At 36.3% G+C, this 25,298-nt stretch overlaps 1 protein-coding gene across 1 annotated transcript in view; it reads right to left on the bottom strand.

Annotated features, from left to right (window-relative positions):
- Positions 1-25,298, bottom strand: part of CPS1 (carbamoyl-phosphate synthase 1) — a 128,545-nt gene that overhangs the window by 71,217 nt on the left and 32,030 nt on the right. The window contains exons 6-19 of the mRNA XM_086719534.1: positions 24,254-24,346; positions 21,410-21,499; positions 19,569-19,697; positions 18,468-18,574; positions 17,480-17,618; positions 16,778-16,855; positions 14,836-14,934; positions 13,105-13,200; positions 9,922-10,111; positions 8,750-8,907; positions 7,098-7,226; positions 4,618-4,762; positions 2,931-3,141; positions 1,088-1,286 (exon numbers count right to left, since the gene is read on the bottom strand). Coding sequence (XP_086575660.1) covers positions 1,088-1,286; positions 2,931-3,141; positions 4,618-4,762; positions 7,098-7,226; positions 8,750-8,907; positions 9,922-10,111; positions 13,105-13,200; positions 14,836-14,934; positions 16,778-16,855; positions 17,480-17,618; positions 18,468-18,574; positions 19,569-19,697; positions 21,410-21,499; positions 24,254-24,346 — 1,863 coding nt within the window. The remainder of the gene's footprint in view (positions 1-1,087; positions 1,287-2,930; positions 3,142-4,617; positions 4,763-7,097; positions 7,227-8,749; positions 8,908-9,921; positions 10,112-13,104; positions 13,201-14,835; positions 14,935-16,777; positions 16,856-17,479; positions 17,619-18,467; positions 18,575-19,568; positions 19,698-21,409; positions 21,500-24,253; positions 24,347-25,298) is intronic.

Below are 25,298 nucleotides of genomic sequence, written 5' to 3'. Positions count from 1 at the left end.
CTAAATTCTACTCTTGAAACCATTATTACACTAGATGTTAATAACTTGGATTTAAATAAAATTTAAAATATAATAAAAATAATAAAATGTTTAAAAAAGAATACATTTATTGGGGATGCACTATGTATCTACCTTAAAAGACATTACTAAATATTTACATCTATTAATCATAAACCTTATAAGAACCCCACAAGGTAGGTATTATCATCTCCAATTTTCTGATGGAAAACCTGAAGACCAGGGTCTTGTATGAATGTCTCTAGCTAGTAAGTGGCAACACCAAAATAAAACAGAAGCCCATTTAGTTTGGCTCATGCTGTCTCCACTTATGCTAAGCCAACTGGATCTAAGAAGAAATAAACCCCTTGGTGGGGAAGGAAAGGGGTGACTGTCAGAGGCAGGGATCTGAATTTTTTAATTTCCTCCTGCACAGAGGAGCACTGCATCTTTGAAGATGGGATAATCAAAAGCTAATTTTAATATCAAATAGTATAAAAGGACATTATGAAAAATCTAAAGGTCCTAAACACTTAGACCATTTCAATATAATGAAAGAAGCGCTTCTCGATTTTGAATTTTAGAGCTAGATGGGACATGACAGACTGTCTAGTCCAGGCCCTTTCTTTTAGACATATAGAAAGTGAAGTCCAAGGAGGATAAAGCCACAATTTATGTGAATAGATTAAAATTTAATTCTTAACCTCAGTTCAGTGATCTTTTTGGTGCACCATTTTATACCATGTTATTTTCTAGATTTGTTTATAAATACATTATAACTCAGTTTTATATATGTGTGTTTGTGTGTATATATGAATATGTTTTTTCATATACTCAAATACATTATACATCCACCTATATGGCCTCTCCTTTTAAACAAAAGCATTTAAGATCTATTAAATGGCCATGTAACAAATGTCTTCTGTTACCAGTCAGAGAGATGTTGAAACACTAGGGAAGAAATGAAATTCCTTTTTATCCTCCAGTCAAGAACCCAGTATCTAGGCAACCTTAAGACTTTCAAAATGTTAAGGATTTGACAAAATAACTGAGGACAAGAATAAAATAGAAGAATAAACCAAGGACTCACCTCTCCTACACTTTTCATAGAGCTACCAATTCGGCTAGATGTTCCATGAAAACGATCAAGATCCCAGCGAGGAATCTTGGTAACCATGTAATCCAAGCTAGGTTCAAAGCAGGCTGATGTCTTCCCCGATACAACATTCTTGATTTCTGGAAGTGGGATTCCTAGGGCAATCTTTGCAGCAATGAATGCCAACGGGTAGCTATAAAGGAGGAGATATTTTTTTTCTTTCAGCAATAAGTGTTAAAAACAACCCAAAACATAAATTGTTCTTTCTTAGAAATTCTGGTATTACTCCACATCAGGGTATAAAACACATCTGGTTCTCTGTTCTGTATGAAGATTTAATAGCCACTTATAAAATAATGTGAGCCATGATAAAGCAGAGAGGCACAGATCACAAAAGAATTCACTCTCTATGCCTGACATTCAGGGCTACAACTGCCAACCTTCGCCTCTTTAATCCAAAATCAATGGCTTCCTTGATAAAGTGCTCACTTGTGTATAGGCTCCACTAAGATAAGAATCTGAAAAATACTCTTGAAAAGATATACACATGTCTGCACCTAGGAAGACAGCTGAGTTAGCTGGTACTATGGGGTATGCAATGGCCAGAAAACGTAGTAATTGAAAGTTTGGGTCCTTGATCAGTCTCCAAATTATTTTTGAACTTGGGTTTCCTTACAAAACTGACACTCTAGAGGGGCACTTGGGTGGCTCAGTTGGTTAAGTGACCCACTCTTGACTTTGGCTCAGGTCATGATCTCAGGGTTCATGGGATTGAGCCCCACGTGGGGCTCCACACTGATAGCACGGAGCCTGCTTGGGATTCTCCCTCTCCCTCTCTCTCTGTGCCTCTGCCACTCACATGTCCTCTCTCTCTCTCCCTCTCAAAAGAAAAGAAAGAAGAAAGAAAGGAAGAAAGAAAGGAAACAAAGAAAGAAAGCAAAGGGAAAAAACTAATACTCTAGGGACTTCACTGGATTGTTTTGATGATTATAATTAAGAAAATAATTCACAGAACTATAGAATTACATATGAGTCTTGTAATACATCTCCCCCATCCGACAGATGAGGAAACTGATTAGAGACAATAAATGACATGTCCAAAGTCACATAGTCAGTAGAAGAATTGGGAGGAGAACTCAGGTCTCCTGACTCTTGCTTAGGGTAGTAGTTTACCACTACTCCATGCAGCAGTGTGGAGCCATATTAAAAAAAAAATTTTTACACGTAATTATTTTGTTCCCTTAAATGCCATGTAATTTAAATGCAATGTGCTAAATATATTAACAGGAACAAAAGGTATTAGTTAATGTTCCCCCCAGTTATGCTTGCCAGAGGTTTTTAAATGGGTAGCAAATTCATTTATTTGGTTGCGACCTTTATCTATAGAAAAACCTTGCAATGTTTGATCCTGTGGATTTTGCTAAAATAAAATAATTTCTTGAATATTTAAATCAAGCAAACTATACTATGTACCTGATATTTACTATACACCTGAAGGAAACCAGTTGAGGCCTAAATTTAAGAATTAATTTTCACTTTTTAACAATATCTGCAAAGTGCAATTAGGAAGCAGATTTTTCGCAGCCTGCTTTGACCACCCAGATTTTGATTAGTTTATGATTAGCCAGCAAACAAAGCCAGCAAGCAATATCATTTGCTTCAATCTGGCAGCAAGCTCATTAATAACCATGTCCTTAGGGTCCTAAATGATTTGCAGCCAGCATACAGAAATGGGGACTATAGCTTATAAACGTAGCACAGTCTTCCACTAGCTGTCAGTTTTCCAAAACTATCTGTGAAGGATCTGCAAACACATGGTCAATCATTCTGATCTTACCCAGTGGCCTTTGAGGCCAGGGCAGAGCTTCGAGACAGTCTGGCATTCACTTCAATGATGCAGTATTCCATTGAGGTAGGATGAAGGGCAAATTGAATGTTGCATTCACCCACAATGCCCAGGTGGCGAACAACATTGATTGAAGTATGTCTCAACATCTGAAACTCTGCATTGGAGAGGGTCTGGGCAGGGGCTACGACAACCGAATCACCTGTACATCCAAGCAACACGTGTTATTTGGTAGCTTATCTAAATAACGAACTTTAGTGACTTAATCTATTTGTGTAATACAAGACACAGTTTAGTCTAAGGGTTTGTGGGGAAAATAATTGTCTCAAGGCAGTGCATTGCTCCAACACATTATTTACAGAAACCCCTCTAACCTTTCCCAAGTTCATCTAGCTATCAAGGCTTCAGTCATCTACTTACCAGATTCACATTAACTTCTTCAATTTCTTCTCTTCATCTCAAAATCTCTCTCTCTCTCAAGTTCTCCCTTCTACAAACATCATCTCCTCTTCACCCAGACTCACTCATTCATCTGTTTTCCACATCTCATCCCTTCCCATTGTCTTACTCCTCTCTAGTCATAGCCCTTGCATCTTCGATCTCTTAATCTTTAGTCTCCAATCCTTCTGCCCACAAACATTCTACTGGCTCAAGAAGCCTGTCCCCCTACATTATTAATCACAAGAACATCTCTCTCATTTTTTACATGACTAAACTTCTTTAAAGTTTCCCAAGTCATCATCTCTCTCATTGCCATATAATTCTTATCAATATGAGTCCCATAACCAACTTTGCATTAAAACTGTCTTCTTGGATATTCAAAACCCCACATTAAAATCCTAATTCTTGACCTTTCATAGCATTTGATATAACCAAAACCAAAGCTCTTCTATAAAATATTTTCTTGTATTGACTTACTTGTTTTCTTTCTATCACTCCCTTATTTTTCTTAAACACTAACCCTTCCTCTTACTCCTGCACTGTAAATCTAAACATTTCCTAAGTTCAGTCCTTGAACCTATTGTCTTTCTTTCTATGCCTATGCCCTTGAATACTTAGCCTATTGAAGCTTCCAGCTTCAATTATTTCCTTCACACCAATGCCTGCCAATGATTTTATATCAGCTTTTTTATTTCTATTCCCCTTTCTTGAATTCCAGCTCCACATTATCAACCCTCTTCTTGAGAACTCCACCCATGCCTCATAGCTAACATTTCTGAACCCTAAGTCATAATTTTTGTCCTCTTGTCTAACTAGTTTCTCTTCCTAAAAAAAAAAAAAAAAAACTATTTCACCTTTTTCTATTACTTGTGGCTATTTTCTCATTCACTTGGTAACTAATACCCTCATGTGATTTAAGCTGTCTTAACCTCATTTCTTACTTCTCAACACCAAGTCTTACATATTTTACCATCACTACATTGTTTATATTTGACTTCTTCCTCAAATGAAATCAGGATAATACCTGACTTATTTCACAGTGTTTTTGTGAAGATCAAACATGAGATCAACGTGAGATTATTTTCAATATTGTGAAATACTATTTTGTGTAAAATATTATCACTAGTCAGTCAGCTAAGAATAGTAGTTTAATGAAAAGAACTCAATAAAAGTGGCTATGGGTCATCAGAAGCGTGAACGCAGGCATTACTATTATTCTTGAAGATTCTTTGCCTACCTGTATGAACACCCATGGCATCAACATTTTCCATGCTACAGACAGTGACACAATTGTCATCGGCGTCTCGGACCACTTCATATTCTATTTCTTTCCAACCTGTCACTGACCTCTCCACCAGAATCTGGTTGGTCATAGCAAAGGCCTGGAAGTTGGTGACACAAGGTATCAAAGAGTAAGGAAAGGTTCTAGTTTAAACATGGATATTTGGCACAGTGCCCTGGCCTGAATCCCGGTCAGCATCATGGTCTGAAGCCTAGTCTCCATCCTCCTCAGTGCTCCAGAAGGCACAATGTGTCAGAAAATCAGTGAGGTACTAGGAATAGCATCCTGCAGTGAATATGCTTGATTTACATTATTGAGGCTTGCCATTCAAAGTGCTGATATGACATTAAATCAAACTAATTTAGGAAAAAGAGAAAATAATTGAGCAATCAGGCAGAGGGAAATGGAATTATTTCAGCAGCAAGGCTTCTGTGAAACCAGAAAATGTGATAAGTGCGAATAAATATGGAAAAATAAGTCTAAAGACTGGTTTTCTCTAAAATAGCTGAGAGTGCTTTGTACAGTGACATACACAATAAAAGTCAGTTGACGTTGATGAGGAGAAGAAAGGAGATAATGATGGTTGTAAACAGTTAGCCAAGATGGCATACGAAACTTGGGAATTAGAAGAATCATATGCAACTATTATTATGGTTAATCACCGCCTAAGTGCTTAAATACCCTGAGTCATATATCATGTATGCCTGATTAAACAGATATGAATTAGTATAATTATCATTTCATATTTACTGAGTATGCACTGGCGGGTAGAATACTGAACCCAAAATATGAAAGAGGAAGTCTTTGACCTTAGGACATTTGGTGGCTGAAAATCCAAGACAGAAATGTCCCTTTGTCTCATAATGTTTTTGATTTGTAATAGCAGTGAGAAAGGAAGAGAAAGTAACCAGAGAAAGTACTGTGAATTTTTTCAAATTATTAGCAGGCAGTATAATGAAATAATAACTCAATGTTAGTTTTTCTTTAATGTGTCTCAACACTATTTGTTTAACTTCAGTCAACACTATAGGATTCACCATGTGCAATGGAAAATGTAACACATTTGTCCCCACAGCTGCCTATGATGAGGTTTTCAAAGTGGTTAGGAAACTCTGTAACCAGCATTAACAATTTAATAATGATTAATTTGTCATTAGGATTGCATGCTAAAAGAGGAAATCTGTGAAACAAAGGGTAGAATTTCGGAAAGCTTTTTGCATTCTAATAGACTAGGCTGGATGTTTGGACACAAGGACAACTGAGATCAAATGAGAAGCTGCCTCAACTTCTTTCTTTCCAGCCTCAGATTTTATGCAAAAGACTAAGACCTAGATGAGTTACTGCAGCTTCTGAAGGTGGTAAACATAATATCAAGAGAATAAGGGGTAGCTTAGGAAATAATGATACAAAGTAACTATTTTCAAGGGAAAAGCTAGGTTTTCAGCAAAAGAAAAACACTCAATGCCCTACTGATTATTTTAGAGGAATTGTAAATCATTAAAATTTATCCCATCCCCAAATTGCTTTCATTGTAAATGTTTTTAAACAATTCAGTGTTCAGAATTTTTTTATACTGTAAAATATATATTCTTAATAAAGAATAAGTACACATTGTAACTACTGGGAGTAATAATGAGATTACTAATACTAAAAATATTGGAAACATCTAATATTCTAGAAAAAAATTACTTCTATAAACCTGTCTTTTCTTTAAATATATGATTCATAAGTCTAGAATGGAAACAAGAAATACTGATATTGATATATTGTCCTTTTTTATTTCTTTTGGCAACTTTAGAAACACTAAATCCAACTTGTTGACATGTAAGTTTGTCATTATAGTTATCTAAATATATTTAATTTTATTTATCTGTTCTCAAAATCCTATGTCAACAACTCAAGGGCCTCATTTTGTTTCTCTCTAAAAAGTAAGTAATGATAGATACAAGCTGTGCTTGGTATTTACTCAGCATTCCCCGAAATAGCTCTTATAATTCTGTCAGATTCACTTCCACGACCATCATGTAAGTTACATGGGTCTCTTGACTGCACACGCACTCATTCATTCAGCAAGAAATTATTGAGACCCCATATCACCAGGCATCATTCTATTCGGTGAGAAGAGAGTACACACAACCAACAAAAAACTCCTTATCTAATAAAAAGAAGCATACATAAGCAGGAAAGAAAACAGTTCTAGCAAGAACGGCGAGAGCTCACCAAGAAATTTGGCTAATGCTGTGCTCCAATGTCAATAACTGCACTGCATTTCCCTTACAAAGGTACGGTCTGTTGGATAACACTTACAGAAAAAACATGATGGTGGTTTTAGTAGAGAAAAGGTCATTTCTCATCTACATAACTTTCTCTAACTGAAAGGGTTTATCAAATCAGTTTTCTTGATTGATAAGAATTTGGTCTGTGAAAACACATACCTTTGTGCTGAGGTCCAGTAATGTCTCCTTATTAGGACAGATGCCTGAGCCTAATCCACCCAGAGCATAGGCAGAACGGATCATCACTGGATAGCCGATGGTGTCTGCTGCTTTCAGGGCATCCTCAATCTGTCAATGAGGAAAACTCAAAGTTTGAAAAGCTGACCACACTAGCAGAAAAGACCACACCAACAGAGTCTAGCATTTGAGATAAATCAGTTTATTTGGGAAGAATCATTATAGAAATGTTGTATTATTGCTTCATTTCATTCTGAAGAACAAGTGTTGTTTTACAAATTTTAAGTAAAATTCTAGGAATTTTTTTCATACTCACTGAAAGTTTTTCTTTCATCTTTCTGTTGCAAATTTTATTTTGCCATATAAAAAATAAAACAATGGCTGAAGCTGAAATCATCGTTAATTTGAGAATGGGAGCCATATTGAATCTTTAAATTCAGTTTAAAAGCCTTCATCTCTTCATGATACAAGGATTTCTACTGCTGAAACTAACTTGGTATTCTTGCAATAGGCCATTAGGAATACTATATAGAAAGAGTTTTCATTTTTCAAGTTCAGTCAGAGAATAGTCCCAGAAGCGTAGATTTTTTTTTTTTTTTAACTTACAGAATACAACATATGGTGGCTATATTTTTCTGTCATGGAATATTATTACACTACCAATGGGAGTGTAATTACACCTTTCCCATATGCCTGTTTCGCATCCTGAGGAAGCAAGGACATAATTAAATCTGGCAATGAAAGAATAAATGTATGGCAGGAGCTTTCCAAATGTTCAGCAGAGTTATCCCGGGACTATTCCTGACTGACAGCTCTGAAACATTGTATGTACTTGTGAGCATTCTTTTCTTAAAACCACACAGCCCATTTTCCGTCGTCCCGGCAATAGTTGCCCTTTTCCCTCAAGATTTGCCTATTTTTGCAATAGGGAAGTTGCATCAAAAACTGCCTCCAGAACCCCAACTTTATTGAATATATATGCCTGAAATCAGGAATAAAGTCAGGGACAAAAAACAGATATATATATCAAGCCAAATTTATGTTGGTGCCTCATAATAGCCTATCAATAGGCACAGGCTATGATAGAAAGTGATTAACAAAAACACAAAACAATTTATCCTCTCCAAACACCTAATCTACAAGTTTTTCAGTCATGAATCTTATTGATTAGATCCAATGGCTTTTTTCTAGATAATTTCATTTTTAAATGTTTATTCCATTCTAACAAGAAAATTTCAATCCAATCATTTCCCATTTGCAGGTCATTCCCATCTACAAGATGTGTGACTGGTCCCAGAAAGAAAGTAAAAATCACTTTGGCATTGTAAGTTTACATGGTTCTTTGTTTTATTTAATTCAGGAGACCTGATATTCAGTGGCACTTCAACCACTGATAAACCACTTCATCTCTGGGCTTTTGCTTCCCTTTTCATAAAATATGAATACCTCTCCCAAATACTGTAGCATGGAAGGCTGTAATTAATACAAAAAGTCTCGGAGATACTAACACATTTCTGGAAGAAATTATATGCATATATAATAATTTAGCTATTATTTTCAGGCATGACAAATAACTCTCCCTATAAATGTAAGACAAATAATGGCCTTGTTTCTCCAGAACAAAGATTCCTTACCGATTCCACCGCAAAGCTTGGAGCAATCTTTTCATTAATTTCATTTAGTTTGTCTGAGAACAGCTGCCTGTCTTCTGTGGCCATAATGGATTCAACCGAGGTCCCCAGGACTTTCACGCCATACTCCTTGAGTACACCTCTCTTGAATAGTTCCACTCCTATGGAAGAACCAAATATAATCAATTTTTAGAATCTCAAACTCTGATGTCTTTCTTAACAGATACCTGAATACAACTTTTTTTTTTTTTAACCTTAAAATGAACTCCAAAGCCACCACAGTCTACAATAAAATTGTACTTAAGGTAAAAAAAAAAAAAAAAAAAAAAAAAAAAAATTGAAAGAAATTCTGAAGACATTCTAGCAAAATATTTTGCTGGTGGTATTATTACTTATATTACCACCTTCTCCACATGATTTCTATTATTCTTATTAATCAAAATCATAGGATACAGTGAACTTCTAGATTTTAGTATATTTCCATTCTTTCTATGATCCATTCCTATATTGAGATTCTCTTATTTAAATAATCCCAGTGATGTGGATCTCTATATGGGTTAAAAATAATCAAAATAGTGTTTCCATTTGCGTGCCACTTAAGCTAAGATTTTTATATTTGACTTATAAATTACATCACCAACTGCTTACCCCAACTAGCTAATGAGATTCTCATTCATTATCTAGTTCCAAAGATTTGAAGCACTGTAAAAAGGACAGAGTATTGGACTCACCAGATGCATGAAGGGATTGCACAGAGACTAAACTGTGTTATCATGAAAATATATGTGAAAGCCAAATGCTACAGGGCCAACACATAAGAGCACAAAGCATTTAATCAATGTTAATTCTCATTTTTTATTCATGGTAGTTCTCAGTGTTTCGCTGGTAACACAGAAAAGCAAATTCCTGAAATGGAGGAGGGAGACCTCACTTCGCCGCCCCAGAGCATTCAAGTAAAAGGTTTCTTTTTGTATCTTAGCTGTTCTGTGAAATAAACCAGTAATATTTATCACATGACATTTTCAGGTGGCTGTTTGCTAATGGCTTCCTCACACATTAAAGAAAGAAAGGCTTTTATGAACACACAGAGCATAATTGTTAGATGGATTCAAACAAAAAATATTACACAGAAGTACCTGGGCTGAAACTCTGCAGTTAAGCCAAAAAGAACTCACCACAGTTCAGAGCTGTCTGGCCACCCATGCCTAGAATTAACCCATCTGGCCGCTCCGCCTTGATGACCTCTGTGACAAACTGAGGGGTGATGGGGAGAAAGTAGACAGTATCTGCTTGCTTTAAGCCCACCTCGTTGGTCTGCACCGATGCAATGTTTGGGTTCATCAAGACAGTTTTGACATTTTCTTCCTGAAAAAACAAAAGGACACAGAATCTGAACATATAGTCTAAAGAAGAGAACGACCATACTCAAACAAACGGTTTGTATTGGGAGACAAAACATATAGGTCATTCTGTGGGCTGCAGAGATCAGTAATAGGACTAGGAATAAAAAGAAAGACTAACGTTTGGTGAAAGGAAGGAAAAAATTGCTTGAAAACAAAACTATCCAAAAAGAACTGGCTGCCCTATGTGGTTCACCCTGAATTCCTTGCCACTAGAGGCATCAGGCAAAACTTAAGATAACATCTATAGAATTTAGCTAGAGGTCTACAAATACTGCTGAACTTTATAGCTCAATTGACCTTAAAAGACTAAAGAAAATATCTTAAAAACTTTGAAATTAGTAAACTATAAAATAGAACCACAGGCAACATCAAAGAAGCCTCCCTTTGCAATGTTTGTCAGAGACCAACACGGAATGTACTTTTAAAATGCAGGATGATGTGCTCCCTTGCTGGAAGCATCAGGAGCCTTCTGCTGAATTCCATCTTTTTATATTTTAATGCCCGCCCTAGTGCTTCAACAAAAAGCATTATACACTGTGTATACATGTTATATTAATAGAAAATGACCAAATGGCAAAAAATAAAATAAAATAAAAATTTCTGTGTGTGTGTGTGTGTGTGTGTGTGTGTGTGTGTAAAGGTATTCATAGCCCTATCTTATGCCTCACATCTGCAGATACCTCAGAAATAATTCTTCATGTAAGCTATGAAGGATAATAGCTTTATAAACCAGGATGAGTGTGACACTTAGCAAAATAATTATTATAAAATATGGCCATATGGCTCTTATTATTTTACCTATTACCATGTCAATTTTGAACACTCCTAAAACATCAACAAAATATTCAGATGAAAGTATAAAAATCATCCTTGAAAGCCCTACATGTCCTTGGGGGAGAATCTGAATAAAATATTAAATATATTTCATATTACTTTAAATTCAAATGATGCCTTAAAACTTATAATTTACTTTTTTATTAATTTATTTGATTTTTATACCCAGACTACAAGAGAAATTTCTACCTCACAGATGAAAAAATTGACATTCAATAAGGTTAAATGACTTGCTAAAGACCTGATAAATGGCAAAATTAGGGCTCTAATCCAAGTCTTATGATTCAAGTTCTATGCCCTTTCCTCAATATGAGTCATCTCTCAAGAGTTTAAGAGAGTGATTTTAAAAAAGTATGATTAATTTTTTTGAACAAAGACACACAAATAAGCAAATGCATTTAAAATATGGGTTGGAACTTAAATAATTAAGTCTAAACTGAGAACATGTCATCAATAGAACTTACAGAAGGTCTAACTACTGAAGAAAAGCACCGACAGACTTAAGTATTTTCCTGTACAAGGAATATAGCTATTTTCCTATACAAGGAATATAGCTACTTTTGTAAATCAAATTACATAAGTAAAGTTCCATAAATGACTGTGATGAGTGTTTATACATTTTAAAACTTAGACATAATTTCAAACTATTTTAATAAATTTTCTAACTTTTTTCTAATATAGTTCTGGTTATAATATATGCACCATCTGATTATTTTAAAATATTTAGTTCATGAATTCATTTCTACTAACTTCTTAATCACAACACTTTATCTAATAATGCCTATTCTTCAGTTAAAATGTATAACTTCACCTAATGGATGTAAAGCACGTAAAAAAATACAAGCTATGAAAATACTAGTCCTTTATAAAACTACCAAATAGGATTTAAAAGTATGCTAATTAAATGTATTTACAAGCCCTGAATGTACTTACATTGTTTTCTAACCAATCTAAACCATTGGACATCCTCTAATTATACGAAGAGAAATTGAATCGTACTACAATAAAGTAAAGTAGTCCTTGAAAATGTGCACAAAAAACACATGTGCATGTGAGTGTATACACCTATGCATGTATGGAGAAGAATATTAAAAAATAAAAACAAATGGGAAGAAGAGTAAGGTAATTGGGGACTGCATTCTGTTTTTTTCAACAGACATCTGTCAGGTGAAAATCTTCATCTACAGCATATTGAATAAAACAAAAAGAAAAATTCTGGCCAATTATTTTTCTGTGTTTGTTGCCCTAGTTTCCCGCCACCTTCAATGCGTTGCTTTCTCCTAGCCAGGTCTCTGGTGAACGGATTTATACTGCAAAGCCAGAGGCAAAGTCACAGAAGAGCTCACATGGCCACTGGATGGCTGATTAGCACCAAAATAGGGATATCCAAGGAAATGAGGACACCAAAGAGATACCAGATTAGCTCCTTAATAGAAATACAAGTACAGTGAATTTTTTCTAAAGGTTTATTTTGCTGTAACAAAGAGTTGGGGAGATCTTGAAAGACTTTGAAGAAACAGGAAGGGTGTTCTTCCCAACGTGAGCATCAAATCCTCTTTTTCATGTAAACATCTGCCAAATCATTCTGGTCGGTCATCCAGCACAAGTCACAGATGGGGAAATTGGGTCCCCTAGTGACAGATAATTGGGTCCCCTAGTGACATCTATAGCTTGGACAAAAGGCACTGATGCCTTTGCTCTCTCAACTGGATCTTGCCATTTCAACCATAGATACCTGAAGCATCCTGTAGAGCATTCAAAATATCTTAGAGCCCAAATTCCCTCTTTCACACAAAACACAAGTATATTTTAAAAGCTCACTGCCTCAAAAACAATGAGCAACATCTGTAAATGTGGCTTTTTATGTTTTCGGTATAAATAGGTGGTAACATAGATAATTTTGGAGATCATGCCAAAGTTCTTGATTTGCAGGCATGAAAAAGTTTAAGAAAGTTAAAATTTTTGCCTGTGATCAAAGTTTCTTTAATGTAAGATGTGTAAGGAATAGTTAAGGATATCAATTATAGTGACTTTGAAAGGAGGTAGTGCCATAAATCTAAATTATAAAATACTAATTGGACCCATTAAAGGAGTATATTAATTCTTACAAAGATCTCTCACCTTCATGGCTTTTACGGCTTGTGATCCTGAGTAGTCAAATTCACCTGCCTGACCAATGGATAGACCTCCTGATCCTAGGATAAGGACTTTGGAGACCTGTAAGCAGTAAGAAAATGACATTGCTTTGATTAGGAAGATGGGGGAAATAGGCATTTTCATGAGTGGAGCACTCAAACTATATTGTCTAAGTTTACATGGTGATTTAAAGTACAATATTTTGAAAAATATGTAATATGTGAGGAAAAAGACTAAAAATTTAAACATTTCTAATTTCAAAGCAATTTCCAAAGTTCATGAAGCTTTTTTCATTTAAGTGAAAAATTGTGAGAAGAGGTCTACATTTTATTCAAAGATATATAAGTACCTAAAAATAATTACATAAATATGTATTTAAATATATACATATATATTTAAATACACACACACACACACACACACACACACACACACACACACATATATGATAAGAATCTCCCTAAAATTTAAATGTATTCCATTCAATATTCCTTGGTTTCCTTCTGGACAAAGGAGACCTGGGCTTTCCCTAATGGACAAATGAAAACATAGAAGGCAAGGGGACATGGATACACCTGCATATTCACATTTTTGCCTTTACAGTTAGTGCCAGAAATATTTAAAGATAATGCAATAAGATAAAGCTCATATCTTGGCAACATACTGAACTTCTACAGACTGTTACGTGACTCCAAGGAAATAATGATACTGCTTAGTTTTGAGCCACAAGTGCCAAACCCTTCAGAGAAGAAAGATACTCCTGCTCACTGCAAAAGACAAGGACTTGGGAAAATTGGTTTGCCTCAACAAATATTTATTGGATGCCTGCTACATGCGAAGACACTGTGGAATCCCAAACTGTGTCTTTTTCCTCACCATTAACAAAAAGATACACATCTGAAGAACATGAGTTGATATTCTGAGAAAAACACTATACTGTAAGTACATTGCTTTCTTTGGCTACTAAGAACCCACATTCCACATTGAGTGGGTAAATTACCTCCAATCTTTCCATCTCAGGCAAAGAGGCTGCCATGGAAATCCTTAAAACAGAGCATCCAACTCAAATTATCATTTTAATAAAACATATAATTCAATTATTTTTATTTATAAAAAGAGTCAATACATATATATATATACTTGAAAATACATATACACTCTTCTAAATTTTATATAATAATGATGTGGGTATGTGTGTGGTTTAACTATGAAGGAAATGGGTAGAAACCTTAACATATTAACATATGTATTTAAATAAATAAGGATTCAAGTCTTGTGCTATAGTAATCCTTATCCATTTGCTTTTTAGAGGTAAAATAGTATTATTCTATTGAATAATAACTCTTCTCATTGAAACAAAAAATGTTCTATCATCAATAATGATTCTGTAATCTGAACTGTATCTCAAGCGTACATAAGACTATAGTTTATTAAGTAATAAAAAATGTGTCAAATTTGAAACTAAAAGCCTATTCTTTATTAAATTATTGTATTACAAATTTTCTAGAAGTAAACTGTAAATGATTTTATATCAAAACAGGAAAATTCCATCAAGAACAGGCAAAATAATTAGATGCTAAAATGATGAGTAATTACCATATCACTAATCATCTCTTATAGACATTAAAATGGTTAACATCATTCACTTAAAAAAATTATCATATGATAGGGAAAATAAAAAATACATAAACCAAAAAGAAGCCCGCATATACTGACCTCCACTCGAGAGGCAACCAGTGCTGGCTTTGGCAGAACCGATGTGATTGTGGTACCTTTCCCTTTTTTTATCAGTGAGAAAAAAGAATCAAACAGGTACTAGAAAAAAATAGAACCAACAAGTTAGAAGCTGCAAAACTCATCAGATTACTAGGTAAAACATAGTATGGCCAGTTAAATTTGAACTTCAGATAAGTAACAGATACTTTTTTTTTAGGGTAAGTATTCATATGCACTATTTGGTTTTTGTTTTTCTGCCAAAATTGGCAGACTAAATATTTACTATTATAAGAATTAGATCAAATAAACATTTCTAATTGCTCACTTCAAATCCCATCAGAAGAAAGTTTTCAGCAGACAGTGAACATTTCAGATAATGCCTTCTGAGAATGTCAAGTTTTCATCCCCTTAATTAGGGGTTATTTTCTTCTAAATGTTTTCTTCTAAATAAAACTCCAGTTATACAAAAGAAATTAAAGCTATATTGCATATATGTCCTAAAGTTCAAAATAACTGGATTTTGAAAATTTCTATCCACTCTAAAAATATCTCTAAAGTTTATTCTTAGCTTTACCAATGAATTTACTTCCATTGTTTCACTAGACATGACAAATTTCAACAAAAATATTCATTTTGTAGCTTCGGCAGCACAAAGAAAAAGGATTACGTACTACTGAATGTTGCATGCCTTAATTTCAATGTTCCTAATCTGATGTACTAATATAGGCAAAATATTTAAATTTTAAATAAAAAGAGAACAGTATTCACCATGCATTAGGCAATAGTGTATGTCACCAAATTTTCCTTATGCTTTTCATCATGGGTAGGTAATGGTATACTGATTTGGGCTATTAAGAATCATTATTTCCTGGGATGCCTGGGTGGTTCAGTGGGTTAAGCGTCCAACTTCAGCTCAGGTCATGATCTCACAGTTTGTGAGTTCGAGCCCTGCGTCGGGCTCTGTGCTGACAGCCCAGAGCCTGGAGCCTGCTTCAGATTCTGTGTCTCCCTCTCTCTCTGACCCTCCCCTGCTTGCACTCTCTCTCTCTCAAAAATAAATAAACATTAAAAACATTGTTTTTAAATCATTGTTTCCTGATAATATTAAAAAATAAAAAGCATAAATATCTGAAAAGGCAATTCACAGGTGAGAAAGCAGACTTTACAGAGGGAAAATTCTGATTCTCTTCATTTTACCTAGGTGCCTTTTCTGAGAATATCTGCCGACAAGGAAGAACTGTCAGCATGACTAGTGGAGGCCTTAGAGTGTGGGGGAGGAAGTCACACCAGACTTTCCAGACTTTTGTGAGTGTCACCAGAAGCCTGTGTTTGGAAAGATGACTTTGAACACTGAACCAAAAAGTCACACACAAAAATACAAATATTTAAATTAAAAGCAAAATTCTTCTAGGCATTCCTTGTGGTTCTCTTCTTAGGCCATCTGACTCACATATATGTGCATGCACGCCCTCTCCGCTCCCTCATACCCCTGCCCTTCTTCCTTCTCGCGCTGCTGTTCATTCTCCCTTCCTGGCTATACAACCAGTTGCCATAGGGATTTTTGTGAAGTCACAGATGGGGGATTAAAATTTCATTTCAGTTATGAGAACAAGAGAGCAAGAGGGAATTCATTTGCATAGTACAACCATTGTAAATTTCAGAACTAAATATATTAGAATGATAATGATTTAAGTAAAAATAGCATCACATCAGGTTTCGTAAGGGTTTTCCCACTTTAAATTTTAAAGAAGATAGAAATTTCCTCCATGATATTCATGGGGAAATTTTAATACAATGTGTGTGTTATCAAAGTATTCTTCTTGAAAATATTCTTACCCAAGATCATCTGGGCTGACTATTTTTGTTTCCCAAGTTTTCACATTAATACATTTCTGATTTTAAAAAAGACTAAGTGTACAATAGGTCTTATTTTCTGACATACCTCAGTGTCTGTTGGGCCTGGGCTGACCTCTGGGTGGAACTGCACACCAAAGAAGGGTTTGCTTTCATGCATAATCCCCTAAAGGAATAAGAAATAGGAAGAAATTCCTTCTGTAACCATGAATGTTAGCCAGGACTGTGTACTACTTAGTGGACAATAAAGTCCAAATAAAAACACTAAGTTAAATGCTTAAAGACATTCTAGCAGCTAACAGCCATAATAAAAACAGGCCAACAAGACTCAACCAAATGTGGTCCCCTCAATAAAAACAACTGATTTGGTCTATAGCCTTTGGGCCCTCCTCCCCAGGGTCTCAGAATAAACTCAAATCTTCTTATCTCCAACTCCTAAATTACTTCTCCAAGGGTCTTCTCAAAGGCTACTTCAGAGCTAAGTGAGTCCCAGAGACCTATATGGACTAGGTCCAAACAGATCTCCACCAAATGCCCATTAGCAATCGATGTGAAAGACAGTCACTGATTAACCACTCAAAGAGTGGATCTTAATGAGTCAACTGATGAGAGAATAAGACAGAAATGACTTTTTAAAAAGCAGAGGGCCATGGGAAATAACCTATAAGAGGAGTTCTTATACACACACACACATCAAAAAAAGCCCACATAAACAAGGTATGTGTATAACAGAGTATTAAAAGCCCAGCATTACTCATTGCCAACTGAACAGGTTTATTGAGGGCCCTACCTCATTGGTTTGATCGTTGACATTCACAAAAAGTGGTTTCCAGCCAGCAGGAAGGGTGTTGTCCAGGGCATAGCCATGATTCTGAGCAGTAATGAAAGCCTGTCTGTTTGTGATATTCAAAACAGGCTGATTCTGCCCTCTGGAGGGAAAAGGGGAGAAAGAATAAGGAAAAGGAAAAGTGAAGAGAAGAATATAAATACATTTGTTGTAAAACAGTGAACAAGTAAAGCCTATTAAAATGTGAAAGTTTCAATTGCTTAGTGAAAATTACTCTGTGAGAAAAGTCACAGATTGTTAATCCCAATAATTTTAGCAACAAAAATCAATTCAGGAAGCTTTGCTGTGTGTTAAATAGCAGGTCTATTAAACTTGTACAATTTTAGAAAAGGGAGAACTGCACTCATAACAAAAAGTTAAGAATTGCTCACTAGCTTAACAGAGAGACAAATATAAGTGATTTATTTTAAGGGAGCTAGGTAATTTTAAAGCCAGAGAGTGTGGGGGAAATAATAAAGAGATGACTCTGTCCTGAATTATTCTGAATTACACTTCATGCAGAGGGGGGGGCCATGGAGGAAAGCTCCATATTAAATAAATTGGCATCATGTGGGGTCAGAAGTAAAACCAAGAGGATTGAAGACTTCCCGGTTCTTAAGTCACACTAGAGTCCTACAATGTTAGAAACCAGAACAGTTTCCCTTAGAATATCATTTGATATTCTATCATTTGATAATGTCATTTGATATTACAACCTCAATTTATGCCAAGGGAAGGAAAATAACTTTAAACGACAGCAACGTTATTGTTAGAGAAGGCTGCCTTTCAAAAATGTAATAAAAGTGGTATCGGGTAGTCAGACAACTGTGAACCATGTAATAGTACAGTTATCTGTTTTTTCTAAAGAAAATGGCATGTAGTCTTTTGCGTTTAGTTATTGACACCATTGCAGATCCAGTTTGACCTGTAAACAGAAGCATAACTATCTCACCTGTTGGCCATGGACATCTTGTAGGTTTTAGCACCAGCAGCCAATCCTGTTATTAAATTTCCTGTACTGATTCCAAACAATGGCTCCTTACGATCACTCTCCAAAACCTAATACAGGGAGAATTTTTATGAACTAGAGTACAGTCCCCGCACCCCCCCCCCCAAAATGCTGCCTCTGAAGGAATAAAAATGAAGCATCCTTTTTTTTCTTAATTAACAAGAAAATAGGAATTGAATAAAAAGTTAAGGCTATAGGGGCACCGAGGTGGCTCAGTCGGTCGGGCATCCGACCCTTGATTTTGGCTCAGATCATGAGCTCACGGTAGTGAGATGGAGCCCCTGTGCTGACAGTGCACAACCTGCTTGGGATATTCTCTCTCCCTCTCTCTCTCTCTGCCCATCTCCCTCTCATGTGTGTGTACTCTCTCAAAATAAATAAATAAACTTAAAAAAAGTTATAAATAAGAGCATGAGAGGCGCCTGGGTGGCTCAGTCGGTAAAGCGTCCGACTTCGGCTCAAGTCACAATCTCTCAGTCCGTGAGTTTGAGCCCCGCGTCGGGCTCTGAGCTGATGGCTCAGAGCCTGGAGCCTGCTTCTGATTCTGTGTCTCCCTCTCTCTCTGCCCCTCCCCCATTCATGCTCCGTCTCTCTCTGTCTCAAAAATAAAGAAAACGTTAAAAAAATTAAAAAAAAAAACATGACTGACAAATTTGTAGCATTAGAATTCAATAAAATGTACTTAATAAACTAAACAAAATTTAATGTTTCTTTAGAAACCTGAAGGTGTTGTAGGTACCAAAGTCATGGTGAGAAATGTGAATTGTCATTTTACGACTGTACAGAGAGACACATTTGGAGGTTGGACTCCTGCTCTCTTGAATCGAGGACACAATCCCAGTTACTTTGCCTAAAGAAAGGTTCCTTTTGCCTCTGGTACTCTCTCCTCCCATACCGTGTCTGCTGACACTGCCTCAGAGGTCATAGACAGGAGTGGAAAAGAATATGGGAATACCTAAAATATATTACAGCCTTTGTGACAGTTACATAGCAGAGTCCCTCCACCTCACACACAGATACACACTACCCCCAGGAGCATTGTACCTTTTTGACATTCTGAATTAGTGGTTGTGCAAGAGCTGGGTTCCCGGGTCCTCCGGCAATTAAAAGCCCATCATACTCCATGTTGGTGAAATCATGATTCCAGGGAACTAAATGCACTTCTGCTCCTCGCTAGAAAAGAAATGCAAAAATAATCAATTTGATAACATTTTTCTTTGCCAAAGTAGAATTTTGCCTAGACCTTCTCTTGATTAACCACTCCCTAATGGGGAAAAAGAGTACATGATTCAAACGAATAATGCTGAGTGAAAAATTCTTTGGTGGCTCACTGTATTTTGTATAATATAGATGGAGCCAGTGGTCAACAGAAAGTGAAGAAAATACATGTTTAAAGTTTTGATCCTGAAAAAAATAATGTACTTTCCCATATTTCAGGAGGTTTCAGGGCCTAAAAAAATTCCTGACTGGGCACCCAGGAATATTATTTTCACAAGCTGTGGTAGAGAGTTATTTTAAAAAAAGAGAGAGAGAAATCCATTTTCTGCAAAATTATGCTAGTCTACCTCTCATCTTTTTCAATTTTGCTTTTTTTACCTGACCAAATTTTTTAGCAGCCTTCTTTCCTAGCGTTTTCTCATATTATCTGTAGTATATGTATTGTCATTGAATAATTAGAACTTTTGTATATAGAAGTGGGTAGGAAGACATCTTTGATGGTTTCCCTAGAAACATTTCCTGAGACAAGAATTTGAGAAAAAGAAGTTTATTTGGATGGGTTTCTAAGAAGTGACACTGTGACACACGCCAATAAATTATGCATTATCAAGTTCTATAAACACCTAGAGCTTCAGTCCACTGAGGAACTCTGAGTGTGTAGACAATCCACTCTCAGGATAGTTCAGTCATGGGGTCAGAGTTGAGATAGTTACACACTCAACTTCTCTTGACTTTAGGTAGGGGGTGCTCCAGGGATCATTAATTCTATAGTATTTCCTGCCAGTCAATAGGCTCCAACCAACTAAAGAGAGCCCTCAAGCAATGAAGTGCAGGCCTTTGCAACTGGAGAATGGGCTAAATGCCCTATAATGGTGAAACGAGAAAGAGATACAGATAGGCCATCGACAGCATCTGCTACTGAAGAGTCCATGCAAGTTTTTATTAATAAAATGGGCCAGAATTTAAAATCATGATTTAGATCATTTGGCTGATACTCTCGAACGAAGAGAAGGTGAATTGAAGAATTCCTCTGTACTCACAACGATTTTGGTATTATGGAAATATCTGTGTATGTGCGCATATGAGAGAGAGAGAGAGAGAGGAACAGAAACAGAAAGACATAGGTAGGGAGAGAGATGGAGAAGTGGGATAAGGAGAAATCCCAACAAAACAGTATTTAAGGAAACATTATAATGGTTACATTCTCCTGCAGAATTTTTAAGGTTTAATTTTAATTGGTTGCCTAAGAGTTTATATGAAGCAATGTGAAAGTTTGTACTCTATCAGGGCATGATCCCTGAAAACATTTGTCACATAATAATTGTACTCCAATGGAGGAGTTCTCCAACTGACTCTCAATTTTTGGTCATCTCTAAACTCAAAGAAAATAAGCATGGCATGTCTCAGAATGTCAGTCAATAAGTGATAAGAAGTCATCACTCTTCTGTTTGTGGCCTTTAAAGATTTTTTAAAAACACACTCCACATCTCTAATTTTAACAGGAATAAATTTTATTTTGTAGATCAAAGGGAGCAAAAAGAGAACGGATCCCCTGACATTCTGAGAGAACACATTAGCTTTCTCTGAAACAGAAAAAGGAAATCAGTTTCACACTAAAAAGATCCATATTACAAATCCTCACCCTCGAGATGCAACAAATTACTTACCTTTACTAGAAGGCGAATTACATTGTTTTTAATGCCACAGTCTACAGCTACCACTTTTGTGGGGTTTCCTTTGCCATACACCTTGACATCCTGCCATTTGAAAACGCAGAGAGTGAGAGGGAAGGTCTAGCTGTGAGCAGCACACCAATATCATAAACACATCATATCATAACACCTGAAGATGCTTAGCACTTACATTGGTAACAGGGTGATTGCTGACTACTAGGGAGTGACTGGCAGTTAACAATCAATGTAGAAAAAAGGCACAGCAAGTGCCACAGACTGCACCTTTTCTTATGAAGCAAAGGGTACTTTGCTGTTTTACATAAAATGTAGATTACAGTAATAAGGATGGTCCCTGAGAAATTGGTTGCTTCCATAGTTAACAATAATCTCTCCCATGATTTGCCTCATTAACAACCAGTGGCAACGGAATTTTCAAGTATTACTGCCTGATTCAGCACTAGGCAGATGCGGTAATAGATACATCATGCTTTAAATACCACTTGATCTTCAACTTGTAATAAAGGCTGGATGGGGTAGAGCTGTTGTGCATTAGGCTTATGCAGTGGGGCTAATGGATAAAATCAGGATGAGAATCGGATGATTGCTAAGCTAGTGTAGACCACTGGTCTCTTTAGGTTACTATGCATTTATCCGCATTGAAATGATAGGCTTCATAAAAGGATCCCCAAGCATATGATAATCATTACCTACATCTTAAGCACTGCTTGGAGTCAGACCCATTTTCACAGGCATTTACCCAAGAATCAGTTCCCCAAAGTCATAAAAGGAGAAATAATAGTAACAGAAAGCCTAGAGGACTGGGTGCCCACACGGATTTCAGCTTTGAGAATTAGCTAGTATATTCTGAATTTAGGATGATTTCAATGTTTCCAAAAAGTTTTAGATAAAAGTTGCAACCTGGATATTTGAAAGAGTATTTTACTTTAACTGAAATATCTACTCTCTACTCTCCACTCTCCACACACGCTATAGAATGGCAAATGACAATCCTTAGACTGTACTTGAAAAAATATATATAAAGTTTGTCACATTTTTTCTTTAGCTAACTATCCTAAAGAAAAAATACCCCATTCTTTCCATGATCTGCAGAAATTATTGCTGAGCTGATCTATAAATGCTACAGATAATCTCTCTCATCACATAATTTGAAAAAGCATATACTTATTTTTAACCTTAGGCTTCTGCTACAAAATAAAGCAATATTACCATCTAGTTGTAGCTACATCAAATTGCAATTACAAGACAATGAATTAAGTTATCAACCATATCCAAATAAAACTCATAGAATATAGTCTGATACAAATATGCATTTTATCACAGTTACAATGAAATTATTTAATTGCACCAAGCATCAAGAAACAGGGCCAGTTTTCACCATTGCAATCTCTCTCTTCATATGATGTTTATAAAAATACAGGTAGGTTCCTTTTTTCTAGTCTCTACACAAATACATTATACGCTCTTCATACAGAATGACAGCAGTTTTAAGCAAGAATTCACAGACACATGAATATATGAATTTGTATTATGACTCTTGAAGAGAGGAATATGTTATGCAGCGTTTTTAACCTCATTACCACAGAATTTTTTTAAGGTGAATTTCTCTAGGTCAACATTTCTCACATGTGGAAAATCCTACACTAGATCCCCAAGGTAGCTCTCAATTCTAAAAGGAAAAACAGCACTTTTTCATGCTGTGTCTCAGACCAAATCACTTCACAGGGAAATGTCTAGAAAAAAATACAGAAAAATAGTTCCATGCCATTTGAATGGACAAATTTTGGAATTAAAAACAAGACATTACTGCATATGGCATGATCAAATTTCAAATATATAAACAATTACATATAATTTAAAATTCACTGTCTTTAACAACTCATCTCTCTTATGCTTCAGCATCCTGTGAATGCATGTCTGAGCCCAACATCAAGGCTCACTACTGATTGTCTGGGACCTCTAATCCTTGTCTCCCATTTCCATGTGAATAGAAATAGGAACAGGAATACCAGATAATATCAACATGTGTTTTCTCTGAGGCTGACATGCTATTAATCAGGCAATTTTCAGTCCTTTAATAACATTTTCTTAAGAAAAGGCCCTGGTGGGGGCACCTGGGTGGCTCAGTTGGTTAAGTGTCCAGCTTTGGCTCAGGTCATGATCTCATGGTTCATGAGTTTGAGCAGTGAGTCGGGCTCAGTGCTGACAGCTCAGAGTCTGGAGCCTGCTTTGGATTTTGTGTCTCCCTCTCTCTCTACACCTCCCTCACTCGTTCTCTTTCTTTCTCTCTCTCTCTCAAAAATAAATAAACATTAAAAAAAAGAAAAAAAAGAAAAAAAGAACCTGGTGGACCTAAGTCCTCACAGCTGGAATTCTTCATGAAATGTTGTTCTCCATAGCCATTCTGATTGATGCTAGATCAATGCAAGTAAAAGTTACTAACTTTAAATTTTTGTTTTAACGTTTATTTATTTTTGAGACAGGGAGAGACAGAGCATGAACGGGGGAGGGGCAGAGAGAGAGGGAGACAGAATCGGAAGCAGGCTCCAGGCTCTGAGCCATCAGCCCAGAGCCCGACGCGGGGCACGAACTCACGGACCCTGAGATCGTGACCTGAGCTGAAGTCGGATGCTTAACCGACTGAGCCACCCAGGCGCCCCAAAAAGTTACTAACTTTAAACGGAATGACTTGTACATTTCAGATGCTATGAGATCCTTTTTTCCCTCAACTCTGGTGCTTCAGGAAGATGACCTCTGCCTCAGTGAAAATTTTGATATTACAAGAAATAAAACTACAAAATGTGAAGGGAAATCTCTCACCTTGGTTGAAACCTCAGCGATCAAATTCTGCTTATTTGGATCCACGAAATCCACAGACTGACCTTCAAATTCAATCTTCCCGAGCATGGTACCCTGTCAAATCAAAAAATTAGACAGTTAAAAGGGAGCAACAGTCAAGGTGCTAACAGGATCCATTCACAGGGACCTACACAGCAGCTCCAAGATCTAAATGTCTTTATAACTACTCAAAACCATCAGCAGAAAGAAGATCCTCATCTTCTCAACCTGGAAAGATGCATGGTACATTTTGAGAAATGCTCTGGGAAGTACAATTCATTTTTTTAGGGCTGAGATTGTGACCTGGAGTAAGCAAGATCAAAAGGCATCAGAATTCAGGCCTCCAAGCTCCAGACTGCCAATTAAACTATTTAGGCTACCTATTCCCTTAGTGCATATGACCTAAAGATAGTTCATGGGAGACATGGATAAAACAATCTATTGAGAAGAAAATAAGAAATCTAAAAATTGTAGAAAATAGAAAAGAATGAGAATTAATTATATTATGATAGTAAAATTCATTCACAAGAAGATGTGAAATGCGGGCACCTGGCTGGTTCAGTCAGTAAAGCATGTGACTCGATCTCGGGGTTATGAGTTTGAGCCCCACATTGGGTATAGAGATAACTTGAAAGAAGAGAAAGAAAGAGAGAAAGAAAGAAAGAAAGAAAGAAAGAAAGAAAGAAAGAAAGAAAGAAAGAGAAAGAGGTGCCTGGGTGGCTCAGTCGGTTGGGTGTCCAACTTCAGCTCAGGTCATGATCTCATGGTTCATGGGCTCGGCCCACATCAGGCTCTGTGCTGACAGCTCAAAGCCTGGAGCCTGCTTCAGATTCTGTGTCTCCCTCTCTCTCTGCCCCTCCCCCACTTGTGCTCTGTCTCCCTCTGTCTCAAAAATAAATAAACATTAAAAAAAATTTTTAAAAGAAAGAAAGAAAGAAAGATGAAATGCCAAGTAAGTCATCAATTTTGAGAAGAAGCATTGAAAATATTCACTGCTTTAGATATGTAAATGTCCAGGTGTCCTTAA

This window comes from Puma concolor, chromosome C1 (genome assembly GCF_028749965.1).
Source record: "Puma concolor isolate L17-30 chromosome C1, mPumCon1.1.hap2, whole genome shotgun sequence".
Taxonomy (NCBI): Eukaryota; Metazoa; Chordata; class Mammalia; order Carnivora; family Felidae; genus Puma; species Puma concolor.
Note: the sequence above shows the minus strand (reverse complement) of the source record. Positions and strands in the feature narration are given on the sequence as shown.